We start from the raw sequence: 27576 nt of genomic DNA, 5'->3' as shown, positions 1-27576 counted from the left end.
AGCTCTTTACTTGAACAACAGCTTGAAAATAATTTCTCCTAAATTTCTAATTATTTGGACTTAACGGGATACGTGACATATAATCCTATTATATTTGGGTAATTAGGGTTTCTGTGGCATATAAACTAGAATTGAACTTAACCCTCTAATTGGAATCAAGTGACCAAAGAATTGGCGGTTGATGAAGGTTAGAGGAGACTAAAAAGGTCTAAGAAATTAGGGTTTAGTCAAATATAGTTTGTCATGAATTGAATCTTGCATGATTAAAATAGTTTGTAAGAAAAATCAATCTGGAAGATAGATATCTCTGAAACCTTAACTGTTTTTTCCATATATTATTCTTATCAATTTACTGCTTGCTTTCTAATCTTCTGAATTTACTATTAGTGCTTTTGAACCCTCAAAAAACCATTTTCTGTTTGTCTAACTAAGTAAATCACTCAATCATTGTTGCTTAGTCCATTAATCCTCGTGGGATCGACCTTCATTCACTTGAGGTACTACTTGGTATGACCCAGCGCACTTGTTGATACAACAAATATTAAACATTCAGAATATTAAACATTCAGAATATTCTAAGTCTAAACCGACATCAAATGTCGGAAAATCAGTTCAACAACATATCGATACTAGATCGGTCACCAAACCAAAGTCAAAATATAAAAATACCAAAAAATATTCATAAACATATTACTTAATCTTTATCAGAGGGGAGAGGGTACGTTCTCGTCATGCTCTTCACCCGCCTCACCGTCATCGAGCTCGCCATTCACCACAAATTTTGTCACATCGAGTTTTCCGACGTCAAACTTGGGCGCAAACACGAAAACCTGACTCACACCTTGGTCAAAACCGGCAACAAACATTTCCAGAACATCATTTTCTAATTCATGAACATGGGCAGGCATTTCACCTTTGGTCTTGTCATTTTCTTTAATTTGACTTTGTAGAAGGCGAATCTGATCCTGAAACTTAGCAACCTCCTCCTCCCTAGCTTTCATCTTACAAGTCACATCAATGATGATGTTTTCCTTCTCTTTGACAGATCGCTCCAAACCCACAACTTTTCGGCAACAACATGCTGCTCTACCCTTAGCAACTCAGTAGCACGACCAATACATAACAAACGAGAAGCTGCAATTTACAACAAAAATAGAGAAATAAGAAAGCATACATACAAGCAAACACAACCCAAATAGTGACGATAGTATACCAACCTGAATAAACTTTTTCATCCCTTCCACACCCGTACGACGAGTTAGCCTCATATCTCCAGGGTACTGAGAAACTCTATCCGCCAGCTCGGAGATGGGATATTGCTCATTCCAAAGGGATTGAGGATTCACCCCCTCCAAAAACCCATGAAGTTTTTCTACCTCTCAAATACCGACATATCACCCTTGTCCTCTTCGAAAAGCACCTCCAGTGACTTCTGTGATTCAACCCTTTTTCTTTTTGGAGAAGGATGAGGTCGAGTACTAGAGTAGGCAATGTCCCCACAAGCCTTCTTCACTAACCCCAAACCACTACTGTCTTTCTCGCCTTTCTTCTTCAGAAAAGACTGAAGCCGAGAAGTTGTCTAGTTAGGAACCTTTCCAGTTACAAACAAAAATAGTGTTATGTTAACATTTAGCAACCAACCAATTAAAAAGACACGAAAACACATTACCTATATAAGCCTTCAAACCCTCTTTTTCATTTTCTTTCTCAAAATTCAATAATTTTGGAATGGATAAACATTCACCAACTGTGAAACACTCTATCAAAAAGTCTAAAAACATATTTTTCTCTTCACTTCTCTCTATAGCCTCAAGAATTTGCATTGGTTCCGAGTACCAATACAGAAAAAATCTCTCTATCAATTTACTATCCAAATAGAAAGGGCATTCTGTCTCTAATGACCAAACTTTCACAAACATAAATTTAAAACTCTTAAAATAAGATTTATAATGCAAAAAAATGGAATGACCAGGGAAGCTACTAAGGTAAACCCACAAACCTTTTCGCACCCCGTTAGATTGAAATAAAGAAAAGAAAATATTCAAAGATGTAAAACACTCCAGAAAAGACATCAAACATTCAAAAGCCCACTAAAACGCCCACAAGTTTGGGTGTAACTGCGAGGGGCACAGTTCAGTTGCGTTAGAACCTTGCACTCAAAGTCAGAAAAAGAAAATTTCAAATAGAGTTCTGTAAAACAAAGGGTATACATATAGAAGAAAGCCCAATCCCCCCTTCTCTCACAAACCCTCTCCTCACTACCACAAAGGAGAAGTTCGACGCCAATAGGCGAACCCTCTTTGATCAATTTCAGAGCTTTAAGCTCGAGCAGTGAGTCGTTATCACAGTAAGCATAAGCACGAGTTTTAACATCAACATGCACCCAGTGACATGGATTTTAATTTTTAACCTCAACCACTTTTTTCTTTTTCTTTTTCTCTACCCATCACCAAAGCAAAAAGACATAGACAAAGACAAAAAAAAAACTAACCTTTTGAAGTCATGTCTTTTTCACCACTTAAGCAACAAGACCTGAGTCAAGAGGTTTGTGTCTTTTTCCAAGATGAAAAACGATAAAAAAGCATCATTATTACCCACTAACTTAGTGGGTAATTCGAAATGTGATTGTTCATATACTCTGACAGAATGAACGGTCCAGATCTTACCTAGAGAAATAAACATGAATTTATTGCAGCCCGGTTAACAAGGTAGAGTCATTATTAATTACGTATTTTAATTATGGTTATTATTGTCAATATTTCATTTATTTCGTTAAAAATCCTAGCTTGAAGAACAACACCGCGCGTTGAACTTTGGGGCTAAGATATTTGTCCATAATCGAGGTATAACTGTACGACAAAAGTTCAACTTGCTAACCGTAAGTTTGGCAAGTTAAGTTTATGGGCTATGTAATGTATCTCTAATATATCGGTGAAACCAGGTTATACTTCGCTATAGTCAAACAAATTCAAAATAATTAACTCCTTAGCATAACACTTCTTTTTCGAATCTCGCACTTAATCGTCGGCTACGGATATTTCGAACTAATAAACCGATAAATAATTCAGTTATAGCAACTATAAATCACTGTCTGAACCAACAATAAAGGGTAGAAGATCACTAACACAGCATATGATGTTATATCCATATTTGTTAAGATATTTTTACTGACTTAAATGTCAGAATTTTTTTTATAAGTACCACGCTTAGATCCAAATTTTTTACGAAGATACTTCACTTTTAAGCAAGAAGTTTCAAGAGCTCGCAAGAACAGTGCGAAATCGACCTATAGCACAGAGGAATATTATTGCCGAAACAATACTATATATCACATATGATCATTGCAGTTTGCAAACTAGATATATAAACTAAGGGAAAGTAATAAAATATATTGGGCATTTAAAAAAAAAAAAACTAAAAACAAATAGCAAATAGCAAATTCTCCATCTCAAGATCCTATCCTATTACTTACTTGCCGTGCAACGATGAGAGATAATAAACCCACGATGTTTGAATTATATTTGCGCGGTTGCCTTCTAAATTTGTATACACCTCTTTAATAAAGAAATTAATCATGTTATATAAGTACAATTCTAATTTAATAAAAAGAGGGCTAATCGTCAAATTTATAGAAGATCAGGTATTTTTTATTTTGGTCCTTAAATAATTTTTTTAGTAATATTAGTACTTAAAAAATAATAAAATAAAGAACGAAAATATAAGTAAGAGAGTTGAAATAGCACCTATTATAAAAAAGATGATAGAATTGTGTTTCAGGTGGTTTGATCGTGTGAGAAGAAGACCGACAAAGCACCCCATTAAAAAATGGATGAGATGAAAGATGGATAAAGAGTAAAAGACAGAGGAAGACCTAGGAAGACCGTTAATGAGGTGGTCAAATAAGATATATACGTAAACAGTCTCTTTATAGACATAATACATGATAAAGCTCAATGACGTCGTTTGATCCATGTAACCGATCCCACCTAATAGGACAAGACTTCGTTGTTGTTATTATTATTTGTAATCTTTGAAAGATAGAACGTAAATCAAATTAATCCTTCCGTCAGTTAAATAATGATGTGTTACGTTAAGTACCACATGTCACAAGATGATTGGTTGATGTGTCAGGCCAATGACACTTAGCATGTCACATGTTATTTGATATATCATAAATTTATTTATAATCAAATTAGTCCTCAGAAATACATATGTAAGTCATAAAAATTGATCAAATTAATCCTTTATATAATTTTTTTTTAATATATTAAATTTTTTATATTTCTTAATATAATCCTACTCATTTTATCTTATTTTTTATACTTTAATAAACAATATTTTCTTCAAATAAAATAATAAGAATAATCAAGTTGTTACAACGTTATTTTCTCATTTGTATATTTTGATTTTTTATTTCCAAATTCTAGTTATTTTTAGTGAATTATTTTTATATAAATAATTTTATTAAATTATTATTAATTATATACTAAAAATTTTAATCTTTTGATCTCACTAAATAAATATAATAATTATTTTTAAAAAATATAAATTAAATAATAATAAAAATTATAATTTTAAAAATTTTAAATTTTAAAATAATCACTACATAATTTTTTTAAATAATTATTATATTTATCTAGTAAAATTTAAAAGATTAAAACTTTAGTATATAATTAATAATAATTTGATAAATTTATTTATATAAAAAATTTCACTAGAAATAACTAAAATTTAAAAATGAAAATCTAAAAATACAAATGAAAACATAATTTTGTAACAACGTTACATATTTTTATTATCTTATTTGAAGAAAATTTTGTTTATTAAAGTGTAGGAAATAAGATTAAAATGAGTAGAATTAAAAAATATTAAAATTTTAATATATTAAAGAAAAAAAACAAAATTTATATAAAGATTAATTTGATCAATTTATAAAATTTTAAGGATGAAAATAATTTATGTGTATAATTTTAGGGACTAATTTAACTATAAATAAATTTGTAAAATATCAAATCATACATGATATGTTAGGTGTTACTGATTTGATACGTCAACCAATCATCTTGTAATGCATGGCATTATCTTATCATATCATCATGTCACATAGCACTTAACGTGATACATCATTATCTAACTGACGGAATGGCTAATTTGATTTACAATTTATCTTCTAAAGACCAATATGACTAAAAAAATATTTGAAGACCAAAATAAAAAATACGTAATCTTTTAGAGATAAATTTGACTATTAGTTTGATATATATATATATATATATATATATATATATATATATATATATATAGTTTTATTTAAGGTCAATTCTATAATGCCTATAAATTTTACCTAAATTTTACCTAACTTATTTTTATAGTAAATTTTGATTTTTTAAAATTATTTATTTTTATATCTTTTAAATTAAATAATAACTTTTAACCTCTTTTAGTAAATAGGCACCACTTTTTAAGTACCATAACATTCACCTTTATTTAAAACATAGATAAGATGTTTATTAAGAAAGGACTACACATTTGCACCACATATATACACGTGAAACATATAGAACTCGGCGACGATATTCTCCCAAAGCCCATATGGGAAATATGTTTCGATACGATGCGTAATTTAGAATACAGTTCCTCATAAACACTCCTGTAGTTTCCTGTATTTTTTTAATGGATAAACAAAATATTAGCGAGAGAAACATAGATATAAGATGCTAAAGTGTTTTAATTGTAACTAAATTAGTTTAGTGAAAATTAATTACCTGCTGAGGAAAGTCTCCATCTTCCATTTGTGAATTGATTAGTAACTTTATTCCACGGTGTATGGGTGTGGGATCAATTTCAGCCTTTTTATTTTTAAACAAACATTAAAATTATAATTATATATTAGTAACAAATAGCATAATCAGCAACTATATTCGGTTTCATTGAATAATTGATTCATTATTTATGTTTTCATTTTTCAATATAAAAATATTTCATTTTATTTTCAATTTATTTCGTTTTCTAGTTTTTATAAATAAGACAATAAAAATAGGAAAATATTAATGAGAGAATTAAAAATCTCATGAGCATTTTTATATAGTAGTTAAAAAAATTCCTTAGACAAAACAAATTCTAATTTAATTTTTGATCAGATAAATTAGACAATTTTTAATTTTAGAAATTATATCACAAACTCACGTGCATTACATAATCAGATACCTAGTACTAAAAAACATCATAAATTTATTTATACTATACACTCACACATCTAACACTTAAGGGTTTCTATTTATACTTGGACTTCGTCAAGTTTTGAACCCGAATGCAGCATAAGAGACATATGATTTGTCATTTAAACTAAAGTCTTAGCGTTATTTTTTCATTTTTAATTCAAACCTCTTTTTTTATATTGTAATTCTAACCTCTTTTCTTTTCTTTTTTTTTGTTTTGGTCTTCATTCTAACCTCTTTTCAAACTAGCACAAAATTCTATTCGGCCAACTCACAACAATACTTATTCGAGTTTCTAGGCCCAATATATTAGGTCCCAAGCTTTCATAAAAATTATGTATGCATTCATATTGTTGATTTATCCAAATTTTATTTGGTCCACTTATGAGAATAAGGATGAACCTATGGCTAGAGTTAGCCCAAAACTTTATATAGGAACTAGTAAAAGAGAACTCAGTCCAAGAAAAAAACCCAACCAAAATTTAATGAACAAAAACAAAAAATTTCATAGACCAAATAAGTTTTATGATTCCATATAAATATAACACACAAGTTAAATAGAAAATAAAATAATCAAATGTCAAAGTTGATAAATGTATAATATTCATGATATTATATATTTTATGTTATAAAATAATACAAATAACTAAATAAAAAATATTATTTTGATTATATCTTAACTTGTAAATTTTTTAATTTAAAAATAATTATATTCTACATTTTTAAATTTTAATATATATATATATATATATATATAAATTATCTTTAATTATTTGATTTAAATATATTATTTTAAAAATGGTATATTTTATATATTCTTTAATATATATATATATAAATTAAATTTATTATGTTAAAATATTAGAAAAAAATATAATTTATAACAAACAAAAAGATAAAATAAATATTACAAAAATTTCTCATGAATAAAAAAATGAACTATTCTCCACATTCAAGCAATTTTAATATCCAAGTTCATCCAAGCAATTTTAGATCACGGCTTCTTTTTTCTGTTTTCTTGTTCCTCGCGCTTCTTGTTTCAAATTCAAGCATGCATTTCAAATTTGCGCATGCATATTGTTTTTCGTTATACATATCATTGTTATTGTTATTGTTATTGTTGAATTTTTGATGTGTCTGAAATTGATTTTAGATGTGTTTTTGTTTACGATTCAGTCTTATTTGTGTACTTATTTTCAAACTGAGTTTATGTGTTGCAATCATTATGCAATTTCGGTTCATTTCTGAGTTAATTATATTGCAGTCCATTATGTAATTTCGATTCATTTCTGAGTTAATTGTGTCGTAATCATTATATAATTTCGCTTTATTTTTGAGTGAATTAAGGTGCATTTGGACTCGTTGTCTTGCATAATTCAAAACTATCTCTCCTCTTTCTCCGTATCTTCTACTTCTTCTTCTTCTTCTTTTTCATCTTTTTCTTCTTCATCTTCGTCTTCATCTTCTTATTTTATTTTCTCAAAATTCTTTTTGATTTACTCTTTTGAGAGGAATAAGACCAAAAAAAAGAGAAGAAAATATCAAACAAAAAAGAAAAAAATATATTAATGACGTTGTTTGATCCAAAATTGATTTTGAATGTGTTTTTGTTCATGATTCAGTCTTGTTTGTATGCTTATTTTTTAACTAAGTTTATGTGTCGCAATCATTATGGTAAATTTTGGTTCATTTCTGAGTAAATTGTGTCGCAATTGTTATGTAATTTCGGTTCATTTTCTGAGTTAATTGTGTCGCAATCATTATATAATTTTGGTTCATACCTGAGTGAATTAAGGTGCATTTGGACTCGTTGTCCTGCAAAATTCAAAACTCATTCTCCTCTTCCTCCTCATCTTTTGCTGCTGTTGATTCTTCTTCTTCTTTTTCATCTTTTTTTTCTTATAGTTCTTCTTGTTTCACTAAACAAAAAAAAATATCAAACAAAAAAGAAAAAGAAACATATTAATGACGTTGTCTGATCCAAAATTGATTTTGGATATGTTTTTGTTCATGATTCAGTCTTGTTTGTACACTTGTTTTCGAATTGAGTTTATGTGTTGTAATCATGATGGTAAATTTCGATTCATTTCTGAGTTAGTTGTATCGCAATTGTTATGTAATTTTGGTTCATTTCTGAGTTAATTGTATCATAGTCTGTTATGTAATTTCGGTTCATTTCTGAGTTAATTGTGTCGCAATCATTATATAATTTCGGTTCATTTTTGAATGAATTAAGGTGCATTTGTACTCATTCTCCTGCACAATTCAAAACTCTTCTCCTGCACAAATCAAAACTCTTTTTTCTCTTCCTTCTTCACTTTCTACCGTAATAATAACATCAACAAATGAATAACGATGAGAAAAAAATATGCGAAGGAGAAGGAGAAAGAGAAAGAGAAAGAGAAAGAGAAAGAGCGGGAGGAGAAGGAGAAGGAGTAGGAGGAGGAGAAGGAGGAACGCGAAGAAAAAGAAGACGACGATGACGATGATAACATAAATGGTGTGTGCGCGTGTAATCATGTGCTTTTTAATGAAAGTGGGTTTTGTTGGTGTTAAATCTACTTGATTGGATTTGGATGACAATATTGTTTGGATGTGTAGTGGATCTATAAAAAAATACACTTTGTTTATTGGGCTACAAGTGACCCAAATGTTAAAATTTTAACAAACTTTAAATGTTACTTAGCCCCACTGTTAATCAGTAGCACCCTCTGAGATCCGCACCACACTTGAACCTATGAAATACAAACACTTTTTTTATTTGTCGTGTCCGTATGTCGGACACATTTTGAACATGACATTTATCGACATTTGTCTGATACACATGTTTTTTTGTATTTAATCGTGTCTTAATAAAAAATAAAAAAATTTTTCTGAACACATTTGGACACACTTAAATACCATCATGTGTCGACATGTTCAATTTTATTCTTAATATGTGTTTTTGAAATGAGTTTATAAATAGTATATATTATTAAAATAAAAAATATTTTAAATACTTTATATAATCATAAAAAGATATTAAAAATAATTAAAAGGGTAAAATACTAAATTGGACCCTACATTTGGGCGTATTCCTGTTTTGGTTCTTAAGGTTTAAAGTGTCCTATTTGAATCCAAAAAAGTTTGATTTAAATTGTAAGAAAAATGATAAATAAATATATTGATGCATTTATGGTTGATTTTGTGCCGTTGGAGCTTATACTTGTTCTCTAGATTATCGACCTTATTCTTGTACTGCTGTCATGTAGGATATTCTGTTAATTATTTAACTTTAACCTTATGGTGGGACTACATTGAAACTAAATGAAATTTTTTCAGATTCAAATAGAACACTTTAAACTTTAAGGATCAAAATAGGATTACGCCCAAACGTAGAGAACTAATTTAGTACTTTATCCTAATTAAAAAATTATTTTATGTGGTATCCCCGGGTCTTATAAAAATTTTAAATTCACATATCCGTGTATTCCGTATTGTGTCAGTGTTCGTTCATCATAGACTTAGCCACTTACTGAAAATAGTAGAAAAGATGGATAAGCCATTAATATTTCTCTTAAGCATATTGCGAATTAGAGATCTTCTACATTCCTTTGTCAATCTTAATGAACTTGGTTATTTAGACATCACAAGTTAGAGGATCGAGAATCATTTAAAAAGGAAACCATTCAACAACACCCACAACAACTTAGCAGCAGTGTTCCAGTGCCCACCGCACCACCAATAATGTCACTGCTGCGTCACTGTCAGTGTCATTGCCACGTCGTTTTTAACTACACTGAAGATTTGCGTTTCTCCTCGCTTCTTCCCCTAGCATTTCGTACGGGTATGTTCCTCATCTACGTGGCGTGAAGCTGTGAACTACTCCTCCGCCTTGCCATTTCTCCTTGCCTCCTCGCTTCATCCGCGTAGCTGTGAACTGTGTTGTGTGAACTACTCTGTCTCGCCATTTCAAGTTGCCTTCTTTTTTGCTCACTACTTGTTGGATCTAGGTTGCTTCTTATGCTACCATCTGAGTTTTTTTTTTAAAAACTAGCCAAGTCTCAGTTTGATTCGACCGAACAATTTTCAGCCAGTTCAACAATTCAATCACAATTTTTAAAATAGGTGATTATATCTTTTGACTAAATTATTTTTTTTAGTTCACGGTTCAATCAGTTTGACCTATCACTTTAAACTGATTTTCAAAACCTTAGTGAGAAGTAATGTTTTTATGAGTATATATTAGAGAATCCTAAACTGTATAATTGTGTAGCTCTTATATTTGAATATTTTGTTTTTAAAAATCTTTGTATTCTTGATTAGGGATGGTAAAATTCTCTAAAATATGGGGATTCTAGTGGGAACTGTTTCGAATGAGGATTTAATTGTAGAAAATTTTTTGCAGGGACGAAAACGGGGTGCAAAATTCCTTCAAAGTAGGCGTGAAAATCCGAGCGAGAATTCTTGTTCCATCCCGCTAATCCCCGAAATTTATAGATTTACTTAATTGTCTTTAATAATTAGTTTATTTCTCATATATATTTTATTTTTAGTCATTTCACATACCATATATATATATATATATATAAACCCTAAATTCCTAGTCCTTTTTAGTCATTTCACATACCCCATTTAACCTCTTTATAACCACTCCCTTCTCACGGCACCGTCACCTTTTACCACGCTGTTCTCTCTGTTTGCGGCGTTCTTTATCCTCTTCGAGAACACATCCATTCTCTTCTCCGGTGCCGCGTCCCCCACCTCGTCGACTGCTCTGTACTCTGCCTCGCCGTCACTTTTCTCACTGCGTCAGTTCAAAAGAAGTCGTTGTCTGTCGTTTAGTGTATTTGTATAAATATTTGTTTTTTTTTGTATAAGATGGATATTTACAACTCTACTCCTATAAAAATTAATGATCAGTCAGAACTATCAGATAGAAAATAGGACCATACGAAAAATGGATCTTACAAAAAAATAAGAATGAAAGACAATATTTCTTCACGATAAGAATCAGGAGCAAGAACGAGGAGCAAATCTGGAAATGGAGACGGAGAATAGGGAGATATCCTCCGTCCTCTTCCGTTACCATCTCTATTTTTGACTTCTCTTTTTGAGAATTAAGCATATATTAATTATTTAAAAAAATCAAATTATCTAATAAATTATCTAAAGCTATCCTTAATATCATGTATTCTCTTTGGGTAACACAGTTTATTATTTTCTCAACCTTTTGGTCCTGAACATTATATTATCCATTACAAGAATAATATTTGTTATTAGATAAACTATTTAAATCTATCTTTAATAAACCTTCCATTTAATTTCTTAAGTCTCAAAATTATGAATAAAGAATATGGAGATAGGCTAATTATTACTAACCTGGCCAGCACCAATAAGGGATAGCAAAGCCCATGAAGTTTGAACCACGTTAGCACGATTGCCTTCTAAATTTGTATACACCTATTTGTTAATTAATATAATTAAGTTCATGGGTAAATTATATATTAAGCTCCTAAAGCTAAAGTTACTAGACACCACATGTTTTTTTTATACGTAAATTAAAATATGACGTTAATCTTATTTGGATTTTGGGTCACATACATTGCACTGCACCTGAAATAGTGAAATCTTTATGTGACCACACCCATTGTAAATTACTAAATTGTACCATGAATTGAAGGTCAATTTAAATATGATAAATCAAAATGAATCACATATAATATCTTCTAATCTTAAAGAAATCCAGTGTAATTTATCCTAATTTATTTATAGTTTAATTATTCTATTAATTTCTATAATTTTACAAAATTTTTAATTAGATTTCTGTACTTTTTTTAATTGAGTTTTTACACCAAAATTTTTTAATTGGATCTCTACATTTTTTTTCTCTTTTATTTAAATTCCTGAACTAATCTTTTTTAGTTGAGTCCCTATAAAATTAAACCAATTACTATCAAAAGGGACCTAATTGAAAATAAAATTAGTGCAAAATTCCAATTAAAAAAAGTATAGAGATCTAATTAAAAATTTCGTAAAATTATAGAGACCAACAAAATAATTAAATCTTTATTTATTTTTGATTTTTTGTACTCTAATATTTGTGGAGCCATAATTCCAAAGAAAATGTAGATAATGGACCTTGTTTTGACTTGATAAGTAACTTTCACTCCAACCACCATTGGGAAGTTGCTTGGACAACAGAAATTGACATGCTTTGCGCAATGAAGCACTGTTTTGATAGTTCTTTCCACATGCTCTCAGTCCCTTTACAGCAAACCAAGTTCCATAGGTATAACAAATACCCCAACAACCATACCTGTATAAGTGTTTTGTCCATAGTTGTAAATTATGAACTTTGTTTATTTTGATTTTTTCTTAGTAATAATATTTTTGAAATAATAAAAAATCAGTTAGAATAATCTAAAATGGTCTTATTTAATATTTATTAATTATCGTTAAAATAATTATACAATTTTAAATGTAACAAATATATAATTATAGATATTATGTGTATAAAATTATAGATGTTATATTATATAAGATAATTTTAGATATTATTTTCCTAGCATTACTATTTCTTATGTATAATTAAAATATAATGAAATATTAACCTCTATTAAACTAAATATAGGTTAAGAGAAGTTAAACAACTAAATGTAGCATTAATACGTTACAAGATACTCTTTTTATTTCAAAATTTACTTTAGAAATTTGGTATATCCATAATTCAATATATTTAGATATTATTTATATCTAAATATATCAAATTATTATTACTATTAATATATTCCATTAGAGTTCAAAAATAACGGTTGTTTTAGAAAAGGGAGGATTACCATAATTATAATTAATTATACAAATTATGAGTAATTTAATCTATCTTATATTATAACCAACAATTCAGATAGATATTAATTTAAATCCTAAATGTATATAATCTTCAAGTGTAAAATAATAAATTAGAATAAAATTTACAATACCATGAGCCATCAGAATTTTGTGTGTTCTCAATGTAGCGGATTGCTTGGACGATAGAATGATCAACTTCTTTCTTTCTATGGTTTGGATATAGCTTTCTAAACAGAGCTAGGGCTTCCATTGCTGATCCTGTGCATTCTACGTACCTATTTTACTCAACATGAACCACAAATAAGTTGGAAGAATAAGATAACATGCCAAGAATAACAAAAATTAAGATGTTTATGAGTATAATAATTATCTTACTCCCTTTCAATGAGAGTGTCTTCAAAAAATTCTGTTGGATTGAATTTCTGCAATACACATCAGTCTTCACTCAAATAAAATAATGTACTTAATCTTGAAGATCTTTTATAATTTTAAAACACATTTAATGTAGGCTTTATTACTACAAGAAACATGTAAAATGGTAGCAATTTTATAAGAAATTTGTGGCGGTTTTAAGCCGGAACAAATTGAATCTAGGGTGTTTGATAGACCACTGGCCTTTAAGACACAAACAAACATATTCGCAGTGATTTTTTATAATTATTGATATAACCGCTGCTATATCAAAATATAAATTATTTGTATATTTTTGTGATGATTTACAACCATCATGTTTTATTATAAAATTTATTATTTTATTGCAGCGGTTTTAAATTGTTAAACCATTATTATTTAAAAATATGAAATATTTTATTTTTTGTTTTAATTTATAACCACCACAATTACCTAATTTTTTTGTGATATTTAATATAATAATGGTATAATAAACGAAAAGCATGCAGTCCTACATATTTCATATGCAAATATTTTTAATTTACCTTAGTTTAACATAAAATATGTTATATATATGCATTGAATACTAAATTAACAAATAATTCAATTCTTAAATAGAATCCAAAAATAGATTAAAAAATATAAGATAAAAATGTGAACAGAAACTTGATGTCACATAAATTATAAATTTTTTATTCTAATAATTCTTATTACCTCTAGCCAACGGTATGCTTTTGAAGGTTCCCAAGCGGGAAAACCGCCATTGGTACTCTGAATAATAAAAGAAGATATCAAGCATGCATCTAGTACTTAAATGCTCAAATTTACTAATAGAAATAACTTGGGAGATAGAATTTAATTGGAAACCATACCTGTAGAGAAAGAATGACATTAACAGCATCATAAAATCTCTCTGGTTCCATTTTTTCTCCAACTAGATCAATTGACATCTCTGATAATAGGAGTGAAGCCTATACATAATTTTAGTAGCAAATAATGTCAAAGTTCAGGAGATGTAATATGTAATAATTGAAAAATTAATTATTATAATCCTCCAAACAAGTACAGTCATCCTCCAATGAATAACAATTTGTGGTTGTTACGATCCAACATTTTGGCAAATCCAAAAATATTTTGGGTCAAAGCTTAAAATTTAGAGTTTATATTAAATTGTACTCTGTTATACTTTGAGTTGAATGAAATCTTGATCGAAGTCATATAATAACTCTTTGAAATATTGGTTTTTTTAATCAAATTAGTTAGAATTTATTTAGTTATGATATTTTTATGAGTATCTAAATTAGTTTCTAAAATATTTTAATCTCCAAAAAAATTAATACACAAAAATATTCTTAAAATTTTTTTCTAACAGACAAATTAGTCCTTGGTATATTTTTTCTGTTTGTACTTAATAAAAAATAATGAAGTGGTACATTTAGGCGCCCACATGGTCGTGTTGTATCGGGAGACACCAATGGACCAATAAGTATCCATTGTCATTTTGTATTGTTGAGTTTGAGAAAAAAAAATAATTTGATGATAACCAACATTATAATTTTGGGTTGAAAGTCCAAAAATAAATGAGATGTGTGTATTTATTGTGCAAACCAAGTCTAATAATGAAAATGTAATTATTCAGGCCCAAGAACAATTACAAATATTCTACGCTCATATGGCCTAATTGTAACAAACCAACTCCTATTCTTTTTTCTCTGGCCCGTAAACAAATGATCAAAATACTATCATCTCTCTTTAGTTTGTGACCCACGTGACTAACTCTAGATTAAGGAAGAAAGAGAATTTTTACAAGTAAAAAGGAATTACTCAACTCAAGGTTCAATCAAAAGAAAAAAAAAAGGTGATTACCAAATCTAAGTAACAAAGAAAAAAGAAGAAGAAAAGTAAGAGATTAGGACACAAAAACAAAAATTAAATTAAAAGATGAATCAGAACAGCATTTTTATTTTTGTATCACTACTATAAATTAAAGGTCGAAAACCTAACTTGGAGCTAAAGAATGAATGGCTTAGATCTTTGAAGCCAAAAGAAAATGAAAGAAAGAGAAGCATCTAGGTAAGGATACATGCCAACTACTCTAATCATTGCTGCTGTCTCATCTCTTTTCTGTGTTACTGCTCTGATTTTAGAGAAAAAGAATAAGTCAAAAGTTTTCAATGAAACTCAAGTTTTGGAAGCTTTACTTTTCTTTAAAAAGGGTAATCGGCTAAAAATTAAAGCAAAGAGAGTGAGCACACTATTTAGGTCTTCATAACTTTCGGGCTTAACCTTCTTCCCCTTCATGACTTTACATTAAATTTTCTATTTTTTAGTTTTCATCTTTCTTTGTTTCTTATCAATTGGAAAAGGCATTATGTGAGGTATTAGAAAAAGCTATTGAGAGAAAAGACAAAGAAGGTATTCTTGGAAAAAAGTTATAAAATTATTTCAAATTCTTTTGTATGTATTTCTATTTTGTATTTATGATCTTGAGTGTATTTCTTTGCTAAGTTAGGTGAGCACTTAGTGGTTGAAAGTCTAGGGAGTGAACCTAACAAAATCAAGTTTGGGTAGAAGTTTGATTTGTCCCAGATAGGATTAGATAGAATTCAAGGAAATTGGTGATTATATTCTTTGTAAAAGATAGTGAAAATTCTACCAAAGTTGTGGTGGAGATTGGATATAAGTCACATTGCATATAGTGGTTAAATCAGGATCTATGGTTGTGTCGTTCTCTTTTCTTTGTTTTGTTTCTAGTTTTATTCGATAAGAGATAAATAAAATTGTCTCCTGCATAATCAATCCAAAAGAAGTCACAACATCTCAGTTCACTCAAAAGAAACTTCTTTGTTCTATTCCTGTTTAATCGTTAAGAGATAAAACAAAATTATCTCTTGTATAATCAATATTGCAGATTCAACAGTAACACTGAGATTAACTTAGATTGAAGTTAAAGAGTACAAGTTTTAAAAGAGACCATAGATTCAACCTCACCTTCTCTAGGCCATAAAGAACCTTCAATTGGTATCAGAGTTTGATCTCAAGGAATCAAGCTTCACACCTTGGAGCAAAGATCTAATGGCGAACAACATGGGTGCGAATATCATGGCTTACACACTCATTGAGGGTTAGTCCAATAACAGACCTTCATTCTTCAATAGCAAGAACTTCACCTATTGGAAGAAGAGAATGAGGATATTTATTTAGTCCATTGATTATAATATTTGAAAGATCATTATGAACGATCCGTAAATTGCAACAAAGCAAGTGTAGAAGGAGTGATGACTCCCAAAGATAAAGCCGAATGGAACGACAAAGATAAGAAGAAGATGGAGCTAAACGCAAAGGCAAGTAACATAATGCATTACTCAATTAGCTTTGAGAAATACCAAAAGGTATCAAGGTGCAAAATAACAAAAGAAATTTGGGATAAACTCCAAGTCACTCATGAGGGCGTCGAACAAGTTAAGAAAACAAGAATTGATATGCTAAGAAAAGAATATGAAATGTTCACAATAAAAAAATCATTGATGAGATATTTGAGAGATTCTCAATCATTATCAATAGTTTGGATACTATGGGATGACTCACACTGAACAAGTGCTAGTAAGAAAGATATACTTAGAATTCGCACCAAGGAGTGGGAAATAAAAGCAAATGTCATCTCTGAGAGTAGCAATCTGAACCAAATGTCATACAATGAATTGAGAGAAAAATGACTTGCCTATGAAACCACCCACATGAACCGTGACACAAAAAAAAGGAGTGACCTTAAAATCTAATATTGATTCATTGGAAAAAGATTTCAATTATAATTTTTCAGATGATAAAATTGTATTTTTTGCTAGGAGACTGAGAAGACTCATGAGAAGCAAAAAAAAGAACAAAGACTCAAGTTCAAAAGAACACAACAAGAATTTTAGCAAGGTCATATGTTATCATTGCAAGGAAGCTGGTCACTTCAAGTGACTGCCCCAAGCTCAAAAAGGAGAACAACATAAGAAAAGACAAAAAAAAGGTGTTGATGGCGTCATGGGAGGACTTGGAAAATGACTCCAAGGATGATTGTAATACCCTAACTACCAAAGCTCACGCTTCCGGCTGCGCTACTCTGATAGCTCGGACATTACGACGACTCTTATACTATTTATTACTAAAATATGAGCCTGTTTGAAACTTTAAACCGCAAATACCGTTCCCAAAAATACTTTCGTTCGATAACGTACATCCAAAGAAACCATACAACTTACAAAAACTCATAAAGAGTACATCCATATATATACACACATATATATAAATAATATTACAGACATTAACCAATACAATTCCTATCCCTCTTACAGAATATATCAAGATAAAGGCGAGGGTACAATAATTAATAATCTAAAGCAATACAGAACATCACAACAATAACTAAATAAATTCTTCGTAACTTCTGCGCCCATATCCTGAAAGGGGAAAAATGTAAGGGGTGAGAACATCATCCTCGAAAGGGTTCTCAGTAGAGGGTTTTTTTTTGGGAATTACTGTAATAGGATACATGAAGATAAACCGTACCAGTGATTATTAACCATCTTATGCCTCTTTTCAAAAACAACAGTTTACAATAAAAGTAAAGTCAGAAATCTTTTCTGAAAGAGGAACCGTTCAATTCTCAAAACATCAAAGCATTCCAAAAGGTTTATCTATACTGAACCAAAATAACCTTTCATATCTTATTCCAAACCAGAACCACAAAACCGAAATCAACCATCGGTCCATCTCATTCAACCACGGCCCTAGGCCCAAACAATCCAACCACAATCAATCCACCACAATCTAACATAGTTCCAGAAGCAAACACAAGTAGGAAGATGCAAACACAAACAAACAGTTATTGCAAGTAGAACAATTAGCAGTTAATCACATAGGCAAACCAAGTACAATATGCATACCCAAACAATGTCACATAGATGCATATGATGCATGCCTGTCCCTAGTGGCTGATGATATCATCTGTCGGTTATAGAGCCAACCCGACAAGTCTGGTAGCTAACCATTGGACTGTCCCTCTGTCACGCATCCCCAACTCGAGTTATACTCATCATAAACTTGATCATAACATGATCCATATCCATCACCCTCACTGGTGAATATTTCGGGGGCGAGCTCATCCGGGGCTTTCACAGTGCCCGGCCACTTACAACATAGGGTCAACAGAGTATCAAGTCTCAACCTGGAGCACATGGTGGCTAGCCACTGCTACTACCCAGGGAAACCCTCATCTCTGATAGTGGAAGTGCAACATTCACATTTATCAATGAATCAGCATAAACATGCATTCAATCTCATTCATGGATCACCATCCATCTCAGCCATCCGGCTCACGTTCATTCCAGAACCAGCCAATATTCATATCATACACAGCCATTCCGGCTCACGGTTCAATCCAGAACCAATCAATATGTATAACATACACAGCCAATCCGGCTCTCACAAAACAGCACTTCCACATTCAAAATCATCAAATTCATGAAATTGGCATTTAAGCCATAAATCATTTCTCTATTCATTTCACTTTGAAATCAAGTTTCAACTCTTTTCAGCCTTGGCTTTAGAAATCTCGTTTCTCAAATCATCTCAGGCTCATAAGCCAAATTTACTCAAAGTGAGTTCCCTTTTTAAAACAGAGCCACTCTCGGCATTCTCTTTCCAAAACTTCCAAAACCATGGCAAGTTAAGGATTTATTCAAAGCATTCAAAATCACCCATCAACAATGGGATTTTATAACAAAAGTTTCTCGGCAGAGTCCCAGAATAACATAACTCATTTCTCCAAGTTCATTTAAATTCATTAAAAACCTTGGCTTCCTGATTTGAGTAGTAAAATAGGATCTAAGCCAATCCGAGTCATGTAATCAATTACTCTTTTCAAAGCCGTTTTCTTTACTTAAACAAAATCGGCTTCAATTCCATAATTAAATCTGACGTTTTAAATTGCTAAGAGAATCATTTTCGTTGTGTAATTTAGAGTTCAAAGGGTACTCTGAAGCTTATTTAAAACGTCAAAATAATAAGGTTCATCAATCAAAATCCAAATCCTTTTCAAAATCACGAAAACTCTTCCAAAAGGGCAATCTTTATGTTTAATAGAGAAAGCATAAAACCGTTTTACCTTTTAAAACAGCCTCAAGGCAAAATTCTCTTCGAATGACTTGTACCCAAAAACATACTATGCTTCTTAGAAAAATAAGAAGAAACTATGATTCCCTTTTCAATAATTCTTTCAAAGCGTAGCTTCATCGCTTTCATAATTGTTTTAAGTAAAGATAATAAAAGAAGCCCTAAATTCACAATCCTCCAAATAATTAGGAAAGGCACTGAACTCAAAATTTCCCAAAAACATTTCAATTGAAAACTCGGATTTATAAAAATTTCGGCAGCATCTCCCCTAAAACTTGGACTTTGCCACCCGGTTCGGGTCCCAACTAAACCGTTCCACAATCCTTTTCAACAGCTCAAAACCAGAAATCAATTCAAAAGCAAGCTAAATCCAACAGTTGCCTCAGTGGCATATCTCAAGGAAACCATTTCAAAATCAACACAATATCAACCAATTTAACTCATTTCCAAAGCTTAAAAGAATCGGTTCAGAAATAAATCATTTGTCCAAAACCAAGTCAATTAAAGTAAACCAGGCTGAATTCAAAAGTGCATTCAACTTCTCAAATCATCAAAATAATTAACTCAAATCAAATCAATCCTCAACGGATTAAACTTAGATTTCAAATCTTTAAAGAATCGACTTCAAACATTACAATTCACAAAGCCGCACAATAATTCAGCCAAACCAACATCCATAATCATTCGAGTCAATCAAATAATACATAAGGCAGATACAATCACCAAATACACAATATCTCACATCAGTATCCATATGTAATAATTCCATTACATAAAACATAGTTTTTGGAAAGCGCCCCTACCTCAAAACGCAAATTCCATAACCCAAACGCGTCACATAATCCTTTCCGCCTCGACCCAATATCAACAATCAAAACCCCGGCATCCAAAACCTCGGTTCCAAGCCACTTTCGCAACAGCCTCAACACTCTAATCGCAACATACAACAACCGAAACTCAATCGTATAGCAATTAACGCCGCAAAACGTCAGCGTATGATAATAAAGCAGCGATTAAAGGACTCTTCTAAACAAAACGCTTACCGTACTCGAGGGAACCAAGTAGCGGCCGCACCAGTGGCGGTTCCGGTAACACCAACGTCACAGCCGGTGACCAGAGCGACAGTAACTCGTGGTAAACTCCTGACATAACCAGCCTTAGCAACAACTCTCATGGCCCATGGAGAAATTAACGGATAAAGAAGCTGAGGCAGAGTTAGATTTTACCATCATAGAAGACTCAGCGGCTGTTTCCGTAGCAGAGGTGGCGGCAGTGAGGTTTTCCGGCGGCCAGAACAATGGCAATAGCATTAACCAGAACAGAGCAAGATCGGAATGGGCGGCAAGGCCTTGGAACAGTCCCGGCTAACTCCATTAACGGCGACCAGAACCCTTTCTGACGGCGGCGCTCAAGAAGGCCGGCGATGACGACGGCGGCACAGGCAGCGGCAGTGACGCGACGCTCCTGGCGGTGTCCATGCTCGCGCGCTCTGCTCTGGCGATAGCTGAACAGCGACGACACGGGCTCCACGGCAAGGAGCGACCACGGCCACACATAAGCCCCGCGAAGACGGCGGCGGATGCAAGGCTACCTCGTGATGGCGCCTGCACGAGGGTGACAGCAATTGGAGCCTGAACGGCGGCGAGTTGAACGCGGATTCTGGCCGCGCAGCAGCTTCTCTGGCGCTCCTGGACGACCGTGGCGGCGCGACCTCTCGCTCTCTTGCCTATTCCTCCCTCTCTCAGGTCCCCCTTTCAGCTTCTCTTCTTTCACGGTGAAGAAAATCGTGTGGGTGTGGGCTGCGAAGCACAGCTCACGGTGAGGCAGCTGAGGACGATGGTGGCGCGGTGAGCCCCCTTCCCCCTCCACGCCGGCGAACCCTTCTCCCTTCTCCCTCATTTCATTTTTTTTCTGCTTCTGTTTCTTCCCTTTTCATGGAAAGAGAGGAAAGAAACCGTGTGTGTTGTGGCTGCTGGGGCATGGGGGAGCAACGGGTCACCGGGTAGGTTTTAGAGTTTCTTTTTTTTTTTTTAAAGATTAGGGTTAGGGACATTTTGGTAATTTCACAAAAAAATAGGCATAGTATAGTAATTAGAAATAAATTCTAATCCAACAATAGTAATGTATAAAAATACTATTTGCTCATCAATTTCACAAATTATTTTCAATAAAGTGTCCAAATCCAAACTTTAGAATAATAATTAATTTCTCTATTTTCAAAATAGCAATATCAATATATTAAAATATTGATTATTTAGTCCATAACATATAAAATCCTTATTATTTCACAACTATCAACCTTATAATTGGTGGACGAAATTGTATCTCTTTATAGAATATGATAATAGAATATGGTCCAAGATCAACTTCGTTCAACTGACCAGCAAGTGTACTGGGTCGTCCAAGTAATACCTTACGTGAGTAAGGGTCGAATCCACAGAGATTATTGGTTTGAAGCAATCAATGTTTATTTTATTTGTCTTAGTCAGGATTTCAAGAAAATTGTTTGGGCTACTTGAACAACAGAGTTATTTGTTTATAAAGGATTATGGAATATATTGGAATAATAAGAGTACTAGCGTTACTTGTTGTGCAGTAATGGAGAATATGTTGGAGTTTTGGAGATGCTTTGTCCTTTGAATTTCTACTCTTCCTTGAAGTCTCTCTCACACATGGTTCCTCCATGGCAAGCTCTTTGTAGGGTGTCACCGTTGTCAGTGGCTACTTCCCATCCTCGCAGTGAAAGCTAATGCACGCACTCTGTCACAGTACGGCCAATCACCGGTTGGTCCCGCTCCTACTGGAATAGAATCCCTCTTTTGCGTCTGTCACTAACGCCCAGCAGTTAAGTTTGAAGCACGTCACAGTCATTCATCCCGGAATCCTACTCGGAATACCACACACAAGGTTTAGACTTTCCGGATTCTCATGAATGCTGCCATCAATCCAGCTTATACCACGAAGATTCTGTTGGGGAATCTAAGAGATATTCATTCAATCTGATGTAGAACGGAGGTGGTTGTCAGGCACACGTTCATGGGTTGAGGAAGGTGATGAGTGTCACGGATCATCACCTTCTCCACAGTTAGGCGCGAATAAACATCTTAGATAGGACAAGCGTGTTTGAATGGAAAACAAAGGAATTGTATTAAATCATTGAGACGCTGCAAGCTCCTCACCCCCAACAATGGAGTTTAGAGACTCATGCCGTTAAAAGTATGTAATTCAGATATGAAATGTCATGAGGTACAAGATGAGTCTGTAAAAGTTGTTTAAATAGTAAACTAGTAACCTAGGTTTAAGAAAAATGAATAAACTAAGATAATTGGTGCAGAAATCCACTTCTGGGGCCCACTTGGTGTGTGCTGGGGCTGAGACTAAAGCTTTCACGTGTAAAGGCCTTTCTTGGCGTCAAACTCCAGGTTTTGACGTGTTTTGGGCGTTCAACTCCGGATCATGACGTTTTTCTGGCGTTTAACTCCAGACAGCAGCATGTACTTGGCGTTCAACGCCAAGTTACGTCGTCTATCCTTGCGCAAAGTATGGACTATATATATTGCTGGAAAGCCCTGGATGTCTACTTTCCAACGCCGTTGAGAGCGCGCCAATTGGACTCCTGTAGCTCAAGAAAATCCATTTCGAGTGCAGGGAGGTCAGGATCCAACAGCATCAGCAGTCCTTTTTCAGCCTAAGTCAGATTTTTTGCTCAGCTCCCTCAATTTCAGCCAGAAAATACCTGAAATCACAGAAAAACACACAAACTCATAGTAAGTCCAGAAATATGATTTTTTGCCTAAAAACTAATAATAATAACTAAAACTAATTGTCTCTGAACAGTTTTGGCATCCCCCTGTATCTTTAAATTTTCAGAATAATTGGCATCCTTAGGAACTCAGAATTCAGATAGTATTATGACTCTCTAGTGTAGTATGTTGATTCTTGAACACAGTTATTTTTGAGTCTTGGCTGTGGCCCTAAGCACTTTGTTTTCCTATTACCACCGGATACAAAATGCCACAGACATAACTGGGTGAACCTTTCAGGTTGTGACTCAGCTTTGCTAGAGTCCCCAGTCAGTGGTGTCCAGAGCTCTTAAGCACACTCTTTTGCTTGGATCACGACTTTAACCACTCAGTCTCAAGCTTTTCACTTGGACCTCATGACACAAGCACATGGTTAGGGACAGCTTGATTTAGCCGCTTAGGCCTGGATTTTATTTCCTTGGGCCCTCCTATCCATAGATGCTCAAAGCCTTGGATCCTTTTTACCCTTACCTTTTGGTTTTAAAGGCTGCTTGGCTTTTATTCCTTTTGATTGTAATATATATATATAATATAATATATATATATATATATATATATATTTTTTTTTTTGACTGCTTTTTCTTGCTTCAAGAATCAATTTCATGATTTTCAGATCATCAATAATATTTTTCGTGTTCCTCATCCTTTCAGGAGCCAATATTCATCAAATTCAAAATACAATTTATGCACTGTTCAAGCATTCATTCAGAGAACAAAAAGTATTGCCACCACATATAATAATTATAAATTTTATTATTAAGAACTCGAAAATATAGATTACTTCTTTATTCTAAAATAAAATCTACTAATTTATTCATGCTGATGATGATGAGAAAAAATAAATAGCTTAATTGGAAATAAAATCAAAATAGACATACTAATTACTACTAAATATCTCTAAGGTGAATTTCAAATAAAAAATGCTATACTAAATTAAAGCAGGAAAATTGGAACTCAGCAACCTTTGTTTTGAGGAAGGACGTGTTCTTCTAATTCTGGGGTGTTGTTCAAGGATTAATTTTTGGCGCTTCAGCTCCCTTAGATCACGCCCTTGCTCCTCCTGTTCTTTGAGCAGTTTGCAAAGCATGCTACTTTGATTATTCTGTTCTTCCTTTATTTGATCCATAGCTTCTTGCAATCTGGAAATAGAGGCTTCAAGATGTTCCCAATATTCGAATTGAGGCAGTTCTGGGAGAGCTTCTGTGCTCTCTTCCTGGTTGAATCATCTTGTTGCTGTCTGACCATTGATATTCAGTAATTGGCTTTTCAACTGGGAGTACTCTGTTATTCCCATCTTCACTCCGGCATCTTTGCAGAGCATAGAAATAAGCTTGGATAGGCCAATCTGGCGTCTTTAGAGTTCCTGTTTGCTACTTGTATAGCTCACATGAGATCAGTTGATGGACTTCTACCTCTTTTCCCAACATGATGCAGTGAATCATGACAGCTCTTTGATGGTTACTTCAGAACGGTTGATGGTGGGCAATATGGAACGCCCTACGAAATCCAGCAGCCTCTGGCTACTGGTTTTAGATCCTCCCTTTTAGTTGAACTGGGTCGCCAGTTGTGCTGGTAGTCCAACTTGGCTCCAGGAACGCATATATCTTCCAGATCCTGCCAATCCTTTATTGACCTCATCATTCTCCTATTAAAGGAGTCTGGGTCGTCTTTTTAGTTGAGGAATCTTGAATATCTCCCTGATCCTGTCAGGATTGGTATGAATGATCTTTCCTCTGACCACGGTTTTATGATCAAAGATAGCAGCTCCAACGATTCTTGCCTTTCTGTCTGCCATAGATTAGCATAGAACTCTTGAACCATGTTTCTTCCCACTTTTGTTCAGGATTGGCCAGAATTTCCCAATGCCTGTTTCTGATTTGCTCTTGGATCGCGGATATTCATCTTCTTTCAAATCAAATCTGACTCCGGATCATGATCTGTGACTCATTATTTTATAATAATGATCTGAATGTTCTTTAGATAAGAACTTCCCTTGATTCCAAAGTGGCTTTGGAGCGCTTTCTTTCTTGCCCTTTTGGGTGGGTTGTTTTCCTCTTGGGGCCATGAATTTGATGATCACGGATATCCACACCAAACTTAGAGCTTTGCTTGTCCTCAAGCAAAAGAGAAGAAAGAAGAGGGATAGGAGGAGAGCAGTTGGATGATGAGGAGGGCGCACGAACACAAGATAGGGAGGGGGGTGGGTATTATTTTCGAAAAATAAGAAAGCTTTCTTGCCCTTTTGGGTGGGTTGTTTTCCTCTTGGGGCCATGAATTTGATGATCACGGATATCCACACCAAACTTAGAGCTTTGCTTGTCCTCAAGCAAAAGAGAGAGAAGAAAGAAGAGGATAGGAGGAGAGCAGTTTGGATGATGAGGAGGGCGCCGAACACAAGATAGGGAGGGGGGTGGGTTATTTTTCGAAAAATAGAAAGAGATAAGATAAAAGATATGATTTTAAAAGATATGATTAGAAAAAGATATATAATTTTTTTAAAAGAGAAAGATATGAATAAGAATTTAAAAGACAAATCTGAAAAATTTAATTTGAAAAAGATTTTTTTTTTTTTTAAAAAAAAATAATTGAGTTTTGAAAACAAATTTTTAAAAGAGTTTGATTGGATTGAAAATTAATTTGTCCTTTATGGATTAAGATACCTTTGATATTTTGAAAAAGGGATATTAGAAATTAGGATTTTTAGAACTCTAATTTGGGATGAGAGATGATAATTTGAAATATGTTGATGCAAGAATTCATGAATTGAAACATAAAAATTTGGAAAAAATATAAAGAAAAACGAAATTACCTCCTCCCACCATCCTGGCGTTAAACGCCCACATGGTGCATGGTTTGGGCGTTTAACGCCCATGTGATGCTTCTCCTGGGCGTTCAACGCCCATGTGATGCTTCTTTCTGGCGTTGAACGCCAGGAAGTCCTTCTTTACTGGGCGTTTTTCTAAACGCCCAGAATGCTAGCAGATTGGCGTTAAACGCCCAGAAGGTGCATCTTTCTGGCGTTTAACGCCCAGAAGATGCTCCTTTCTGGCGTTTAACGCCCAGAAGGCTACCCTTACTGGCGTTAAACGCCCAGTGGGTGCTTCTTTTGGGCGTTTAACGCCCAAAGTGTTTCTTACTGGCTTTTTCATGCCAGTGAACTTCCAAATTTCTCTGTAACTCTTGGACTTCAGTTAATTTGTTATTTCACCTTTGAAGATACTTAGACCTAAACCTGTAAAGAAAGAAAATTATTTAATTAGTAATTAAACTTTGTATATGGCTGGGTTGCCTCCCAGCAAGCGCTTCTTTAATGTCATTAGCTGGACTATCACTGATTCTTCAATTAAGTCTCAGTCTTGAGCATTCTTGCTCAAAATTGCCTTCAAGATAATGTTTAACTCTTTGTCCATTGACAATGAACTTTTGTTAGAGTCATTATCTTGAAGCTCTATGTAGCCATATGGTGATACACTTGTAATTACATATGGACCCTCCACCGGAATTTTAATTTCCCGGGGAATAATTGAGCCTAGAGTTAAATAGCAGAACTTTCTGCCCTGGTTTAAAGACTCTGGATGACAATTTTATCATGCCATTTTTTTGCTTTTTCCTTGTAAATTTTTGCATTTTCAAAAGCACTGAGTCTAAACTCTTCTAGCTCATTTAATGGAGCAATCGTTTTTCTCCAGCTAATTTGGCATCAAGGTTCAGGAATCTGGTTGCCCAGTAGGCCTTGTGTTCCAGTTCCACTGGCAAGTGACACGCCTTTCCATACACAAGCTGGTATGGAGAGGTCCCTATAGGGGTCTTAAATGCTGTTCTGTATGCCCACAGAGCATCATCCAAGCTTCTTGCCCAATCCTTTCTGCGGTTAATTACAGTCCGTTCCAAGATTCTTTTAAGTTCTCTATTTGAGACTTCTGCCTGCCCATTAGTCTGTGGGTGATATGGAGTAGCCACCCTGTGGTTGACTCCATAACGGACTAGAGCAGAGTAGAGCTGCTTATTACAGAAATGAGTACCCCATCACTGATTAACACTCTGGGGATACCAAATCTGCTGAAGATATGTTCTGGAGGAATTTTAACACTGTTTTAGTGTCATTAGTGGTGTTGCAATAGCCTCCACCCATTTGGATACATAATCCACTGCCACCAGAATATAGGTGTTTGAGT

At 33.3% G+C, this 27576-nt stretch overlaps 2 protein-coding genes across 3 annotated transcripts in view; both read right to left on the bottom strand.

Annotated features, from left to right (window-relative positions):
• Nucleotides 1-1009: 1009 nt before the first annotated feature.
• The window catches only part of LOC130981237 (lupeol synthase-like), a 51760-nt gene continuing 25193 nt past the window's right edge, over nt 1010-27576 (bottom strand). The window contains exons 9-18 of the mRNA XM_057904843.1: nt 14312-14410; nt 14154-14210; nt 13425-13471; nt 13181-13324; nt 12339-12516; nt 11580-11660; nt 5766-5849; nt 5547-5660; nt 3202-3286; nt 1010-1134 (exon numbers count right to left, since the gene is read on the bottom strand). Of these exons, the coding sequence (XP_057760826.1) occupies nt 1010-1134; nt 3202-3286; nt 5547-5660; nt 5766-5849; nt 11580-11660; nt 12339-12516; nt 13181-13324; nt 13425-13471; nt 14154-14210; nt 14312-14410 (1014 nt within the window). The remainder of the gene's footprint in view (nt 1135-3201; nt 3287-5546; nt 5661-5765; nt 5850-11579; nt 11661-12338; nt 12517-13180; nt 13325-13424; nt 13472-14153; nt 14211-14311; nt 14411-27576) is intronic.
• LOC130980008 (uncharacterized) lies at nt 17640-21052 on the bottom strand. 2 transcript variants are annotated; one of them, XR_009086841.1, is made up of 4 exons: nt 20825-21052; nt 20642-20740; nt 20402-20528; nt 17640-17884 (listed from the first exon to the last, which is right to left on the bottom strand). XR_009086841.1 is itself a non-coding variant. In XM_057903596.1 (3 exons), exons 1-3 carry the CDS (start codon nt 20770-20772, stop codon nt 17786-17788), a joined length of 357 nt encoding a protein of 118 aa, XP_057759579.1. In that variant the 5' UTR covers nt 20773-21052; the 3' UTR covers nt 17640-17785. The 2 variants fall into 2 exon arrangements, 1 of the variants encoding a protein (XP_057759579.1); XM_057903596.1 differs by having other exon boundaries at nt 20642-21052.

This window comes from Arachis stenosperma, chromosome 5 (genome assembly GCF_014773155.1).
Source record: "Arachis stenosperma cultivar V10309 chromosome 5, arast.V10309.gnm1.PFL2, whole genome shotgun sequence".
Lineage (NCBI taxonomy): Eukaryota > Viridiplantae > Streptophyta > Magnoliopsida > Fabales > Fabaceae > Arachis > Arachis stenosperma.
This window is presented reverse-complemented; position numbering and strand designations above follow the sequence as displayed.

Excerpts from the sequence above, each read along its gene's own strand:
- LOC130980008 (XM_057903596.1), bottom strand. The coding sequence starts at position 20,772 with ATGAGAGTTGTTGCTAAGGCTGGTTATGTCAGGAGTTTACCACGAGTT. Across the intron at positions 20,529-20,641 it reads ACTTGGTTCCCTCGAGTACG|AGTGTTGAGGCTGTTGCGAA; the intron begins GTAAGCGTTTTG and ends TGTTGCGATTAG. Across the intron at positions 17,885-20,401 it reads TATGGAATTTGCGTTTTGAG|GATATGGGCGCAGAAGTTAC; the intron begins GTAGGGGCGCTT and ends TTCCCCTTTCAG.